Source organism: Neovison vison, chromosome 6, assembly GCF_020171115.1.
Source record: "Neovison vison isolate M4711 chromosome 6, ASM_NN_V1, whole genome shotgun sequence".
In the NCBI taxonomy this organism is placed as follows: Eukaryota; Metazoa; Chordata; class Mammalia; order Carnivora; family Mustelidae; genus Neogale; species Neogale vison.
Window position 1 is genome coordinate 156,393,233 of NC_058096.1, and position 16,591 is coordinate 156,409,823.

At 40.9% G+C, this 16,591-nt stretch overlaps 1 protein-coding gene across 1 annotated transcript in view; it reads left to right on the forward strand.

The window, feature by feature from the left end:
* Positions 1 to 213: 213 nt before the first annotated feature.
* The window catches only part of SCN11A (sodium voltage-gated channel alpha subunit 11), a 95,693-nt gene continuing 79,315 nt past the window's right edge, over positions 214 to 16,591 (forward strand). Inside the window, exons 1-4 of the mRNA XM_044252660.1 lie at positions 214 to 298; positions 7,619 to 7,892; positions 11,966 to 12,084; positions 13,340 to 13,435. Coding sequence (XP_044108595.1) covers positions 7,620 to 7,892; positions 11,966 to 12,084; positions 13,340 to 13,435 — 488 coding nt within the window. The 5' untranslated portion in view covers positions 214 to 298; position 7,619. The remainder of the gene's footprint in view (positions 299 to 7,618; positions 7,893 to 11,965; positions 12,085 to 13,339; positions 13,436 to 16,591) is intronic.

The window sequence follows — 16,591 nt, forward strand, 5'->3', positions numbered from 1 at the left end:
TAATGATGCTTTCTGCAGAGTTAGATTAAGCGCTGATTAAAGGCAGATGCTTCCAAAGTATAAATGTAAGTACCATCTCAGTCACTTCTCCGGTTACAGGGTTTCCTACACGATTCTTTAAAATCACTTTGGCCGTGTTCCCATTTGCCTTCCTCACGCTCTCCACCCAGCTTCCGAGCCGCCCCTCCCAGAAGGCCTCCAACTGCCAGGAGCTGGAGCTCAGACTCTGAGAGACTTGCGTGGAGAGCTTTGAGAGGTGCCACTGGGATTGCTGTCTGGAGCCACCTAACCAAGGCAGGTAAGTTCTCTGGGCTGGGGCAGCCCTATTCTTCTGTGCTTTCAAGGCTAGACCTGTCACTGTGGAACTTGCTGTGTTTTTTCCATCAGGATGGGGTACAGGCCTTTTGTAATAATTTCCTGCTCAAATCAGAGTCAGGAACCAGGTACAAGATGCATGGCTCAGGTTACCAGGTCCATGGAGGTGTTTCTCCTCCTTTCAAGTGCTCTGAGAAGGCCTGAGGCCACGGGGACAGGAGACAGCTACCCGCCCAGTAAGTGCTTACAACACTGGGCTTCGTGTCAGGAATTGGGTTTTTCTAGAGAAGATATGTTCAAGTCTTGTATCCTGAGACTATCATGCAAATCCTCCAAATAGTTTTTGAGTTCTCTGTGCCCAATTAATTTAATCAGAAATTAATGTATACTTAAAATTTTTTTTTCTGAAGAGCTAATCAATCTGGGATTGATTTTGGATTGAGATCAGTTGCGTCGAAGTCTGTTCATGTTCATTTGTTTTCTGATTTTCTTATGGGATGTTATTTTTTGTGAGCCGCATTGATAGACCTGCTTCTGTGTCACCAAAGTTAAGATCTTGTTGTTTAGACAACCACCAAATGGACAAAGGGCCATCTTGTAGGGTACATTACCATTGGGCTGTCTGGGTTGGGTGTATGGGAGGGTGTCATGGTGGGGCAGTGGAATGCATGTGGGAGTGACAGGTGAATTCAGAGGTGGCAGTGAGGCTGATGTCCTGGGAAGCACATCACACAGTGAGGGTGTCATAGACCCCGCCCAGCCCAGCTGGAAGCTGTGTGGCTTTCTTCTCCTGACTCCCCTCTCTCACCTCCTTGGGGTGTCTTAGCTTGGAGTAGGAAGAACTAGGCAGGTAGGTGGATTATATGGTGGTGATTACTTGGAACTGAGTTTCTCTAGCATGTCCTTATGTGATCATAGGCAAATATCTCAATTTCTCTGAGGTCTCCTGTTCTCTTCTGTAGAATGTGGATGATATACCAATATCCACCTTGTAGATCTCCTGGGAAATTAAGAGAGATTATGAGAGATAATCTACTTAAAGCATTTGACCCAGTGCTTAGCCCATAGTTTAGAGCTCTTATTAATCTCAGTGCAGAGTTTCAGATTGTGTATACCAGAGCCCATCGAAATGTTTTGGTCGTGTATTTGCAAACCTCTGGTGGCTTCCCCAGTGACTTCCCCTGCTGGTTAGGGTAAAGTGTGAGGATCAGGTTGTCCAGTTTGGCTTCTTACTGACAGAGAAAATTGGAGAGAAACAGTAGTCTAAGAAGACCTAAGGTTAAAACCCCTGCCTATTAAAAGAGGGACACAAATAGTTCCCCTTCATTCTAGATGACTATTCTCTTTCAGAAACCCCCCAAAGATAATATTTATCTCATTACATTGTTCTTTTTCTCCATGAGATTGTTCTGAGGATTAAATGAGATGATGTAACGTTAACACACTTAAAATTTTACCTGAAACAGGATAGAAGCCATTAAATGATTGCTATCACTGTAAAAATGTTTGTAATACCACATTAATTGAAAAGTTCATCAAGGCAAATTGCATATGCATGACAATGTCAGCTACTAAATATATGGACATAAAGACTGCCAGAAAGAAATATACCAAAATGTTAAAAAATGTGCATATGCTAGGTGGCTTTTGTTTGTGGGTGATCATTTCCTTTTCTTGTTTTCTAAATTTTATTTAATGGATGATTCCATCAGCCAGGGCCCTGGCAGGAAACAGATGGCACATTCAAACTGGGCATTTTGAGGCTATTTTATTAAAGGGATATTTTTTAAATGGAGGCAGAGTTCAGGAAGAGGAACCAGTGAGGGTGCAGTTTTCAGGTATGGTGAGAACAGGGCGTCATTAGACCTACATTTGAAGGGGCCCAGGAAGGGAGGTTTTACAGAACCAGGGAGAGCCCTGTGGATGGGTCACATGGAAGGAGCTGTGGTGCATGGCCGCCATTGGGCGGAAGGGTGAGGAGGAAAAACCGGACCTCACCTTCCTCTTGCTGGTGCCTCCCATCAGCCAAAGCTAGCCAGAAGCCAGAGTCCAGGGATCCCACTAAGGGGCCCGTGTGAATCAGTTGCACAGGCTCTGAGCAGAGAGAAGAGGATAGGGAAAGGTCTGGTGGGCAAACTGCTGATGTGTAGCACAGTGAAGTTATGCAAATTTTATAATAACTGGTAGAGTCATAAATAAGAAACAAAAACCCTTGCTGCCCTCAGTGTTTTCACACATGCGCACATCTCCCATTGTCCTCCCAGCTCAATGATTTCTGATTCTTCATTAACCACTGTGTCCCCTGGGTTCCCACAGCATCTAAATTTCTCCCTAGTGCAGCAACACTCACTGTGTGGTTTCATCCTCTACCCTTGACTCACCTAAATCCCCACGTTGTAAGAACCTTGAGGGCTGGGATGGTGTTTTTGTTTTGTTTTGTTTTGTTTTTCTTTTTCTTTTTTTATTATTTTTTTTAAATTTATTTTTTTATTTATTTTCAGCATAACAGTATTCATTGTTTTTTGTACCACACCCAGTGCTCCATGCAATCTGTGCCCTCTCTAATACCCACCACCTGGTTCCCCTAACCTTCCACCCCCCCCACCACTTAAAACACCTCAGATTGTTTTTCAGAGTCCATAGTCTCTCATGGTTCACCTCCCCTTCCAATTTCCTCCAACTCCCTTCTCCTAACTCCCCATGTCCTCCATGCTATTTGTTATGCTCCACAAATAAGTGAAATCATATGATAATTGACTCTCTCTGCTTGACTTATTTCACTCAGCAGAATCTCCTCCAGTCCCGTCCATGTTGCTACAAAAGTTGGGTATTCATCCTTTCTGATGGAGGCATAATACTCCATAGTGTATATCAACCACATCTTCCTTATCCATTCATCTTTTGAAGGGCATCTTGGTTCTTTCCACAGTTGGCAACTGTGGCCATTGCTGCTATAAACATTGGGGTACAGATGGCCCTTCTTTTCACTACAACTGTATCTTTGGGGTAAATACCCAGTAGTGCAATTGCAGGGTCATAGGGAAGCTCTATTTTTAATTTCTTGAGGAATCTCCACACTGTTCTCCAAAGTGGCTGCACCAACTTGCATTGGGATGGTGTTTTAAATCATTTTGCATTTCCAGTGCCCAGTGCATGAATGAGTAAGCGACTGGAGTTCAGATCTAATGCGTCTATAAGGCTTGCAGATTGGAAGTAAAGCCTGGAGCTACCTAATCTTAACTGCAAGTGAATTCTCTAGAAATTTAGGGTCTCTGCTCAGCTCTCTTTCCTGGATGAGTGCTTGACTTCTGTCTGTTCAGCGGGAGTGGGCCTGTGAGCCTGCTGAAGGCCAGTTCTCAGAGAAGGAGGAGCAGAGCCCTTTCTGCTGGGCAACTCCCCACCGCCCCTGCAAGTCTAGTGCATCACGTTGGGAAGGCTTGGCAGGGCCTCCACATGGGCCTCTCAGTCACTGTGGTTTCCTATGTGAAATCATAATTCACATGTCACTGGCCTCCTGGTTAGGACAGCAAGTTGGGATTATGCATCCTTCCTTTATGACTCAAGGAGATTTAGAACCTGTCATTGTACCAGATATTTTTACTGTGTTAAATCCAAGGATGTTTGGAGCCCTGGAAGGATTTTTACAGTCCTTTCGCAAATCTATAAAAGTAATAGTTACATGCATGTAATTCAAACAACTCAGAAGCAAGGAATTCTGGGAAGGGTATCATGTGAAAAATAAAATATCCTCACCTTCACCTGTATTCTCAGTCCCACTTTGAACCCTTTCAGTGTTTCAGTGTTCCGGTCAGTGCCTGGCTAACGCTAATTGATTCTCTTATGCTTCTATTTTTTTGATTCATCAAGATTAAATAGGAGTTATAAATTGTCTCTGTGCAAGATAAGGAATTTAGTGTACTGACAGTAATCCTTCTGCTGTCCCCATGGTTCCTCCAGTTTCTGCTACTTAGTATATTTGAGTACCTGCATAATTTTAAGGGTTAGACTTATACTTGATTGCTTGATCCATTGACCTTCCATAGAATGTCTGACTCTCCTCGTGGTTAAGATGAAGAAATTCATGGCTCTGAGCCTCCCTTCCCCTTTGTTTTCCAACTCTAGCTTGTAATAACATTTTATAACATTTATATCATTTGAATTCTATTCTATAACTGTAATTAATTATGCTTTATCTGTAGGATGATTGTTAAAATTAAAAACTGATATATAAGTTTTATGATACAATGATTTTATAATTTCTAGTCTTTAAAACCAAGTACCATATTTGGACCCAAAGAAAGGGAATGCACTCTGATGTCATAGACCTCCTGTTGCATGAAGAAGAATGTCCTGTGTCAACATCAAGTGGACTTTCTTCTTTTCCTCCTCTGTCAGCTGCTCAAGCCATTTAGTTGGCTTCATACGTAAAACCTGAATCTAAGTAGTGTGGCCAATTCCATCATCCAGGAACATCTATAAAGAGCTTGACCTTGAATGAATAGAACAGAATACAGTGAATCTAGATTGCCTATGTCATTTCAGTTGATATATGATATATACCCACACTGTGGGCTTCAAATTACCCTTAGTATGTTTAAAGACATATACATTGACTTTATCATGGCCCTTAAACACAATCCAACCAATCTGTGGGTTAACTGAAGAAAAGGTGACTAGTCTGGCACCAGAAGAAAAATTGGCCATATTCACCTTGTTGACCACATAGGTGGGATGCTTCTTCAGTTTGGTGCCTTCCTGAGGACTTTTCAAGAGAATTTGATTGTTTTTCTTACATGCTTTTTTCAAAGGCTAATGTGTGTAAACTATGATTGCTCTGTATTCAAATGCCTCCTCATTCTCTCCACTTGCAGGTTCCACAAACAGCTTCAATTCCATCTGTTTTAAATTCCCTTTTTTCCCCAAAGCTTCTTCCTTCCATAGTACTCTCTGTCTGAATGGGTGGCACTGTGCTGACCCAGCTGCCCAAGGCAGGAACCTCAGCTCCTTCCTGTCCCTCAAATCTCTCCCTCCCCATAAATCACTGATCAAGATACAGATGTCGTGAAAAGAAGGGCCATCTGTACCCCAATGTTTATAGCAGCAATGGCCACAGTCGCCAAACTATGGAAAGAACCAAGATGCCCTTCAACGGATGAATGGATAAGGAAGATGTGGTCCATATACACTATGGAGTATTATGCCTCCATCAGAAAGGACGAATATCCAACTTTTGTAGCAACATGGACGGGACTGGAAGAGATTATGCTGAGTGAAATAAGTCAAGCAGAGAGAGTCAATTATCATATGGTTTCACTCATTTGTGGAGCATAACCAATAGCATGGAGGACAAGGGGCGTTAGAGAGGAGTAGGGAATTTGGGTAAATTGGAAGGGGAGGTGAACCATGAGAGACTATGGACTCTGAAAAACAGTCTGAGGGGTTTGAAGTGGCGGGGGTGTGGGAGGTTGGGGTACCAGGTGGTGGGTATTATAGAGGGCACAGCTTGCATGGAGCACTGGGTGTGGTGAAAAAATAATGAATACTGTTTTTCTGAAAATAAATAAATTGGGAAAAAAAATAAAAAAAATAAAAAATAAAAATAAAAATACAAAAAAAAATAAATAAATACTGTAAATTGAATCTTCAAAAAAAAAAAAAAAAAAAGGGTATTTCTTAAATGACTTTCAGATCCGCCCACTCCATTCCATCATCCTTAGTGGTTGTGATTGTTGGAACATTCTCTTCAGTTCCAGCTCCTTACCTCCTTTAGCCCCCAGTACTAAGTCCTATCCATTCTCATCAATAAGAGAGATATATTTTTTAAAAAACCTGATAGTGTTACTCCTCTGTAACAACGACCACCAGCACACACTCTTTAGCAACTCTCCATTACCCTCAGGGTGAAACCCATGATATTTACTAAGTATTATACGGCCCCACATGCTCTCTTAATGCTGACTGGGACCTTATCTGACAATTCCATCCCACAAAATCTCCATCCCAGGCAGACAGAACCTGTTGACAGACACCATGTTCTTTTTCACCCTTGAGTCCCTGTACATGCTGTTTGTTTCTCCTACGACATTCTAATGTCCTTCTTTTTTCTTGTCTGTGTCTTACATCACCTTTAGGTCTCAACTGGGACATTAAAGCTTTGGCAGATCATCCCTGATTCTCCAGGACCGGTTAGACACCTATTGCATGCACAAACATAGCACCCTTTACCTCTCCCTATATTAACATCTGTCTTACTCTATTGTAATTTCCTATCTTTTATCTGTCTTCACCACTACTACACCAGGGAAGCATAATTTGTAGGACCAGGAGGAGGGGCTGTTGTTTCTTCTCCATTAGTGCCTAGCCATGTTCTTAGAACAGACACCGAGCATATGGTTGCTGAATGAACAAACCAATGCTATGTTGGATTACCCACTGTAATTCTCTGGAGTGCCTTGGGAATCAATATTAGATTGACATTCAGGTATATAAGAAAGGAATAGGGTGCTTGGCATGGGCAGTGAAGGCATTTAACCTGAGCACTACTGCATTTTCTCAGAGCCTACTTTTAAACTTCAGGTTGTAGAGGAAGTCTTTATAGAAGGGACTGTCAGGGATAGGGGCCAATACAGCTATTATCCCATGGCAGAATGACCCTGTTAGTTTTGGAAAATCCTTGCTGCTTTCTTGGGGTCTCATTTCTGCCAGATCAGGGTTTCAGAAGTAAGAGAGTTGGCTTAGAATCATAAGTGTTAGTGTAAATGTCTGTGCCTGTGTTTGTAGCCTTTTTGTTTCCATTCCACCACATTTTAAGACCTTTGCTGACCAGTGAGAAGACACGTGCACTTATAGTTTTGATTTTGCAACTCATATCTATGTCCCACTTAATTCCCTATCCTTTCTGCTCCTGTTCACACTGCGGCCACTGAGCCACCATCTGCAGGTCCCACTTTAGTAGTTTGGCAGGTTCGGTATTACTGTCTTGCTCAGTGCTTGGGTCTCAGTTTTAGAGACTGGGCTTCTTCTGCCCATTGTTCCTGAACTTAACTTGCCATTTACATCCAGGTCCTCTGGGAATGATGGCATGTTTTGGTCTTCCCTGTGCCCCAAATCTCTGCTATATCCAAAATGGCAGTCACCTATTCTGACCTGCTCCACAGCCAGTGAACTCCCAAGTCCCCTCACTTCACTTAATTCTTATAGCTGCCCATTGAAAACATCCTTAGAAAGTGGAATTCCAGGACAGGCTGTGTGATTTCTACCTCCCAGAGCTCTCTAAGGACCTACCACTTATCTCTCTCTTGAGGATGAAGATGGATGACAGGTGCTACCCAGTGATCTTTCCAGATGAGCGGAATTTCCGTCCCTTCACTTCTGACACCCTGGCTACAATTGAGAAGAGGATCTCCATCCAAAAGGAGAAAAAGAAGTGCAAAGACCAGACAACCTCAGAACCCCAGCCTCGGCCTCAGCTTGACCTAAAGGTCTCCAGGAAGTTGCCCAAACTCTATGGTGACATTCCCCGTGAGCTGATAGCAAGGCCTCTGGAAGACTTGGACCCATTCTATAGAAATCATAAGGTAGTTGACTGGGGGTCTGGGGTATTCTAACCACGCAGTTATAATGACAGTTACAAGACTCTCCAAACACTGATCTTGGAGCTTACAGGGATGTCTGTCTTTCTCCTTTGCTATCACCACTTGTTGATGCCTTTGTACTCCTGAAAACCTCTTTCAGTTCTCATTTTCTTTCTGTAATGTATATCTTGGCAAAGAGGAGGAAGACTAGAAGCAGCAGGAAGGTTAAAAGGAAAACAGAGGGAAAAAATGGTGTCAGAAAGAGGACTGGACTAACAGAAAAATTGGGTGTAGGCCATTTAAGTGATTGGCTTTTTGACTTCAGATAAACCACTTCATAAGCCTTATTTTTCTGATCTGTAAAATGGGAGTCATGTCTGCTTCTTATAACATGGGAATGATATGGAAGTACTTTATAAACTGTAAAGCATTATGCCCGTATGAAAGATGAATATCACTGTCCAAAAATGTCCACTTCAGCAGTAAGAGTTTTCCTCAGCAAACTTCTCAACTATAGGCTTTTTAGGCTACTAAATGAGATTTTTCAAGGCCTGAGCCACAGACCAACATGACACATAATAGAATAAATAAAGTCCAAGAATATGGCAGTCAACTGGGCATATGGAGAATTTTTTTTCACAATTACCTGCATTTTATTGACACAATAAATGAGCAAAGTGCTACTGCCATAAATATGCCTGCTCTCTTATCTTATATCTTTTTTATTGTCTTTTATTTTATTTCATTTCATTTTATTTTATTGTCTTATTTTATTATCTTTATTGTCTTACATCTTATTTTAAGTCAATATGTTTATGCTAATTTATAAAGTCTTAGGGGACTGGAATCTCTTCCATTTATTCTTATTTATAAATCATCAACAAAACATCACAAATTTTAGGTATTTAGCAAATGAATTTTGATGGTGATGCTGACTTTTTTTTTAATTATAAGTACTCTTTATTAACATATAATGTATTATTAGCCCCAGGGTTACGGGTCTGTGAATCGCCAGGTTTAACACTTCACAGCACTCACCATAGCACATTCCTTCCCCAATATCCATAACCCCACCACCCTCTCCCTACCCCTCTCCCCCCAGCAACCCTCAGTTTGTTTTGTGAGATTAAGAGTTTCTTATGGTTTGTCTCCCTCCTGATCCCATCTTGTTTCATTTATTCTTTTCCTACCCCCTAAACTCCCCACATTGCCTCTCAACTTCCTCATTATCAAGGAGAGCATATGATAATTGTCTTTCTCCGATTGACTTATTTCGCTAAGCATAATACCCTCTAGTTCCATCCACATCATCACAAATGGCAAGACTTCATTTCTTTTGATGGCTGCATAGTATTCCATTGTATATATATACCACATCTTCTTTATCCATTCATCTGTTGATGGACATCTAGGTTTTTTCCGTAGCTTGGCTATTGTGGACATGGCTGCTATAAACTTTCGGGTGCATGTGGGCATATGGAGAATTTTATGTAAATCCATGTCAATATGTGGTAGGCTTGCTGTTTAACTTACCTGAATGTAGTTCTTATAGGGAAATTCTAGTAAAAGTTCATTAAAGGGACTCCTGAGTGAGAAAATATGAGCTCTGGGCTGTTATGATGGCTGTTTGAAAGACTGGGGCAGTGAGAACAGTCCTCTCCTTTCAAGAAAAGCTCAGAAGACCTTACCATTATCATCTCACTGTGTGACCCAGCAGAGAATGGAAAATCTACCTCACCAGACTGAGTTCAGAGAGGAAGGAAATTTGGGGATAAGTCCTAGAAATATGAGATACTGAAACCATTTTCTGCTGGCAAACATAAGAAATTGATCTCTCCTGAGAAATGTTGCCTGGTATGTCCTTATATTGGGACAGACCTAGGGTTACTAGGCCAAATGGGAACTGTGTATATAGAGGAAAGCGGGGTGTGAGTTGGAAAATCAAGAAGGGGGATGAGAGATGAGGGAACAGAAACAGTCCAGTATTTCTCCTTCTTATGCCCCAGAACTCCAGAGTCTTCTCGGAGGCAGAGTTGTTAAGTATGAGTTAACTGTTGGAGGTCTTCTGCCTCAAGACTGGAGCAGGCAGCATCTTGGTGTGCTGTAGACAGTCCTGAGAGGATAGGTTCTGTTCTAGAATCATCTCTTCTCAGCTTGGGCTCCTGCTTTAAATCAGAAGACATGATACTTCTTTAGAACTCTGCACACCCATGACCCCATATGGCTGGCTGATACTCTCAGAAGTCATGTGAGATATACGTGAAAGTTAGCACTCCACCTCACAGATGAGGGAGATAATGACTAGATGGGGCAGTGGATTAGGCCAGGCCAAACAACCAGTTAGGGGTGGAGTTGTGACTCAAACCCAAGGGCTCCTTCTGTAGTCTAACGCTACTTCCTATCTTTAGAAATTTCCGTTTTGAAGAGCTACAGAGACAGGGGTGGGGTCAGTAAGCAGACAGAAGGAGCTGGATACCTATCATTTTAATAATTAAAACCCTGACAAGTATAGTTAAATACACCATTAGTTGAAATATTTCAAGCAGTCAGAGATGGCATTAATAAATATCAAGGGACACAGAGGCAGAGCCATATCATGTCACCTATTAATCTGGGGTGACCCACCTCAGGGAGAGGTTTGCTTTCTGCCCTGAAATTATCTTTCTATTCAAAGGAAGGACCCAGAATCCCTAAAGTGGGTCTTGGGCTCCTGAGCTCATAACTTTCAGAGAACTCTGTGGCCCATTTCCTTTTGTTATAGAGGCAACAGAAAATATCCTACTCCATTTTTTCCTGCAGCCAGATGGGCAGCAGACAAGTAAGTTCCAGCAACTCAACAAAGGATGGTTGATGGTTGGCAGTGACTGAAGTTCTGGTACCTCAGCCAAGGCAGCATCCACCCTGCTATATTGAGCCTAGGTGACAAGGCTTATCTTTTCTGCATAAGAACATACTGGATTACATGTCAAGTAGTACTTTTGTAAATCTTAAAGGAGCAGAGATACGGGGAAACAGGGACGATCCTCATTCTGTGAAGACTTTTGTAACTAATAACTTTAGGCACATATAAGGGGACAGCCAGATTATGGCTTAATGGAAAGAAGAGGTCTGGGAGTTGACATTAGAATCCTGTGAGTGATGGATTGTTGCCCAGAGGCTGCTTCATTCCCAAAGCCCAGGAAGACATAGTAGGAAGAAATGGGTGCAATTATGGTATTCTTCAGTGGAGCCCAGTGGGCATTTTGGATGGGACAGCATACCATTTAGCAGATCTGTCCTGGGTTTGGCATCCATGGACCTACCCAATAAAGGTCAGTAGGGCCTCTAGTAATTGTGACAGACAATCAAAAACACCCACATGCATTTCCAGATGCCTTCTGTAGGGCCTCTCCCACCAGTTGGGAACCATAGGTGGATTTGCCTGAATGTTTGTAAGGCGAATGGGAGAGCAAGTCTGGGAACCTTGATGACTTTTGTTGATGATCCTCAAGGTTAGAATTGACTTACAGACTATCTCATGTAGAACAGCTCAGGTACAACAATATGGGCTTTCTAGGTCCTTGACTATTCTAAGGTTTGTTATGAAGTTTTCATTTATAATCAAAATAATTTAAAATAATCTGCTGAATATGAATGTTCAATACTACTTCCAACTCTCCAAGTTCCTTCTAGTTCTATCTCCATAGATACATACCATAGAGTATGAAACGAAGGAGTTTGCTTGCCCTGGTTACTAGCCTCTGCCCATGTTTTTCTGCAGGGTCTATATGCTCCATTTCTGGAGCCTCCAGAGTATTACACTAGGTAAACAGTCCACAGCCCAGTACTTATCTTGGGATTCTGAGTGAGACCTAGGCCACATGGTGCATCTGTTGGTGTCCAGAGTCCCAGTGTAGACTGGTCAGAAAGTACCTCGGGCTTCAGAATAACAGCACTGCCATCAGAAACTGTCAGGGTCATAATGAGCCAAGCCACACCTCAATCTGTGGTTCCACTAAATTTTCTCTAAATGAAATCATGATAAATATTGTTTTGTCACTGCATGTAATTCTTGTTGTGTTTGTTTGTTTTTGCAGACATTTATGGTGTTGAACAAAAAGAGAACAATCTACCGCTTCAGTGCCAAGCGTGCCTTGTTCATTTTTGGGCCTTTCAATCCAATCCGAAGTTTAGCCATCAAAATCTCGGTCCATTCATATCTTTTCATTGCATCTTTTACTAAGTCCAGGTCATGTGAAAAGTGAAAGAGCCCCAGATTGTTCACATGTCTGTTGAGTGGAAGTAGCTTGTTCTTGAAACAAATTCTGGCTGAGGGCCTACTGCTGTGTGGCAGGGCCTCTGCTACTGCTATGTGTGAACAAGACTTGGCCCTGCACTAGGATCCTATGACCTCCGAAGGAGATGGGCCCTAAAGGCAGGCAATTTCGTTAGTGAGATGGGCAGTTTGGGAGGAGTAGTAGTGCTTTGGAGGCATCCAGGATGACTTTCTGGAGAAAGGAACATCTAAGTTGAGACTCAAACAAAGGTTGCAAACTATTAGCCTTTGCTCTGTATTTAGCTGCTCAGTGTGTTGTGCTGGACCTACACAGTGTTTAAAACTTTCTGGAGACATCCTATAATGCTAAAAGTCCAGATTTGCAGCATCTTTTGAAGAAGGAACCTCTATGAAGACTAGGCCTGCCTTCCTACCTGGCAAAAATCAGTGTTGTGAGGAAGCACTGCCTCTTTCAGAGGAGTTGTGCAAGCTCTGCTTCACCCCATCTCAGCCCCTCTCTGTGACCCCGCATCTGCCCACCTCACCCATTTAAATGAATCCCTGAACTCTTAAGACTTTGAGATTCCATCCTCAGTATTAAAGAGTAAAGACAGTCAGCACTGCTAATGTGGGCAGCAGGTAGTGGGGACACCAGACAGTTTTAGACTGGGAGACAAGAGTGCTAGACATAATGAAGTACTAGGGCATGGGAAGGGGTAACTATTCACGTTGGATTCTCTAGAAGCAGAGCCCGAGATGAAGATTTTTATTTAAGTGATTCAGTTGCGGAGTGCTCTCTGGAGAAGGAAAGAGGGAAACAGGATGGAACAGAAAGTGGAGGCTAGTGAGGATGGGGTCTCAGCTGATCCCACATCAGCTTGAGCCTGTCAGGAGCTCTGGAGCACTAAATAAATCACAGAGCTGCTCCCCTGGAAGCAAGGGGCCAGCTTTTTTAATGTCTCAGGCTGTCAGACATGAGGAAGGGGGCTATAGCCCTCCAGGTGAGGAGGCTGCCATTTGGCTGAGGACAGTTCTTCAGGGGAAGGGACAGCTATAAGTTGTTCTTTGCCAACACTCACAGTAAGCAGACAGGTGCACCTGTGGAAAGGAGACCTGGAGGTATGCCCACAGCCTTCACTGTGATTGATGACATGTGCCACCCTGTAGTGTACCTGCCTTAACGGACAGCGGTCACATTGTTCAGCATGTTCATCATCTGCACCGTCATCGTCAACTGTGTGTTCATGGCCACCGCCTACAGTAAGGAAAGCAGTAATGCCGACAGTGCTGAGTAAGTGTTTGTCCTGCGCTTGTCTGTTCTAAGGTTTTAAAAAATTCACCTAAAAGACTTGTGATTACATAAGAGTTCAGATATATAAAGACAAACTCACCCATAATCCCACTTCCCCAGCACAAATGCTGGCAGAGCCCATTTTAGTTTGGTATACATATTTTTATATTGTTTTTAAAAGACATTTAAAAATAATAAATAGCACACATACAAATTTTATGTCTAGCTTTTAAGTGGTTTTCTTTGGGTTTACATAGTCTTTATAGGAATCTACTTTTATGGTTATATAATATTTTACAAGGTGAATAAACCGTAATTAACTATTCTAGCATTTTACTACTATAAATATTGGAACAAGCAACATTTTTGCATATAGCTACTTTTTAAAAAATTACTATTTTCTTAAGACAGAGTGTTAGAAATGGGCTTGCTGGATTAAAAGTTACATTTTAATGCTTGAAAAATATATGGTGGCAAAATAGTTTCCAAAAAATTTGGAAAAGTTATTAATTTATAGAGTTGAAAATGTTTACATTTCCTTAATTTCTGGATGGGTTGGACTCTTTTGTTTTAGTTTGTGAATTGGGTATTCCCATTTTTGACCATGTATCATTTTTGCTTTTACCCAGGTGCATTTTGGTGAGTTTTTGTATAACTAAAATATTAACTTTTTGTAATTTTTAGTTGGTTATTCAGACATATAAGTTAATTTTTCAACTCAGAGAGTACTGTATTTTAATAAATATTCTCTTATATGTTGTCTTGGTTTTTCTAATTTAACATATTTACTGCTTTAGTTTTTCAGGAATATATTAAATAAGAAATTGACAGAATAACAAGAGATCTCTTATTTTGATCACATATTTAATTATGTGATAGAAACAACCACAATCAACATTACAGTACATTCCAGACACCCTAAAAGTTTCCTCATGCTTCTTGGCAGTAAGTCCCCTAACCCCAACTCCCAACGCTTGATCTGTTTTCTGTCACTCTAGGCTAGCCTTGCCTTTTCTAGAATTTCATATAATGGACTCATATGGTATCTATGATATCATACTTTCATGTCTGGCTTCTTCCACTTAGCATGTTTTGAGGTGCATCCGTGCTCTTGTTTATATCACTAGCTTTCCCCCTCTTTGTTGTCGAGTTGTATTCCTTTGTATGGGTATACCACAATTTGTTTTCCCATTCACCTGTTGATGGACATGTGGGTTGTTTCTATTTTTGGTTATTATGAACAAACTTGCTATGAACATTTCTGTATAAAAGTCTTTTTGTGGCGGTATGTTTGCATTTCCCCTGGATAAATATCTAGGAGTAAAATTGCTGTATGTTATATGGTGAGTAAATGAGTAATAAGAAACTGTCAAACTTTTCCAAGGCGGCTGCACTGTTTTGTATTTCTGCCGGCAACATATGAAGGTTTCAAAGTCTTTATTAATTTCATCCTTCAGTTTACTTTGAATTTAGTTGCTTTTGAGTTTAATTTGCTTTTCCATTTCTAGCTTCTTTTTTTTTTAAAGATTTATTTATTTATTTATTTATTTTTTACTCTTTTAAAAATTTTTTTTTCCAATTTATTTATTTTCAGAAAAACAGTATTCATTATTTTTTCACCACACCCAGTGCTCCATGCAAGCTGTGCCCTCTATAATACCCACCACCTGGTACCCCAACCTCCCACCCCCCGCCACTTCAAACCCCTCAGACTGTTTTTCAGAGTCCATAGTCTCTCATGGTTCATCTCCCCTTCCAATTTACCCAAAAGGTAGAAACTTGGTTGGTTTGAGATCTTTCTTCTTTCCTTGTACAATTGTATAAAGCTACAAATTTCCACCCAGGTACTGCTAAAGCTTCATCCCAAGGATATTGATACCTTGTGTTTTTATTTTATTCATTGCTTAAACATATTCCCTACTTCTTCTTGTGATTTCTTCTTTGTCCCATACGTTATTCAGACATGTGGTTTTTTTAATTTCCAAATATTTTATATTTTTCTAGTTGTCTTATCATTGACAGCTTCCAATTTAATTCGGTTGTAGAGAATATACTCTGTAAGATTTCAACCTTTTGAAATTAGGAGAAATTTATTTTATGGTTCTACCCTGGGAAATTTTTCACATGGACTTGAAAGAATGTGGATTCTTCAGTTGTATGATATGATATTCTGAAGATGGTCAGTTAGGTTAAGGTGGTTGATAGTGTCATTTAGATTTTATCTTTTTACCATTTCTATTAGTACTTCTGTGAATTACTGAGGAGAGGTTTCAAATCTCCATCTATGATTGTGAATTTGTCTATTATCCTTTTCTTTCTTTTTTTTCAGGTTAAACTGATTTTTATTATAATTGTGTTTGAAATTTTAGAACTCATCAGTTTAGTTTACATGCACATGTACACATACTTACACACCTATATAATTTACATTATAGATATACAACTCACATGATATAAATGATATAACTTTTGTTAATACTTAATCCCAAAAAGAATCTATTTGCTTTGGAGAAATCAGAACTCTGTCCCTTTTCCCCTTAACATAAAGACTGGAAAGTTCTTATTGCTTTTTCTTCCTCAGGTTCATTCCGGTCTTATAGAATATACATTTTCCGATTTTTTTTTTTTAGGATAATATGCGCAGATATTCTTTTCTAGTCTCTTTTTTTTTCCAATTTATTTATTTTCAGAAAAACAGTATTCATTATTTTTTCACCACACCCAGTGCTCCATGCAAGCCGTGCCCTCTATAATACCCACAACCTGGTACCCCAACCTCCCACCCCTCCGCCACTTCAAACCCCTCAGACTGTTTTTCAGAGTCCATAGTCTCTCATGGATCACCTCCCCTTCCAATTTACCCAAATTCCCTACTCCTCTCTAACGCCCCTTGTCCTCCATGCTATTTGTTATGCTCCACAAATAAGTGAAACCACATGATAATTGACTCTCTCTGCTTGACTTATTTCACTCAGCAGAATCTCTTCCAGTCCCATCCATGTTGCTACAAAAGTTGGGTATTCATCCTTTCTGATGGAGGCATAATACTCCATAGTGTATGTGGACCACATCTTCCTTATCCATTCATCCGTTGAAGGGCATCTTGGTTCTTTCCATAGTTTGGCGACTGTGGCCATTGCTGCTATAAACATTGGG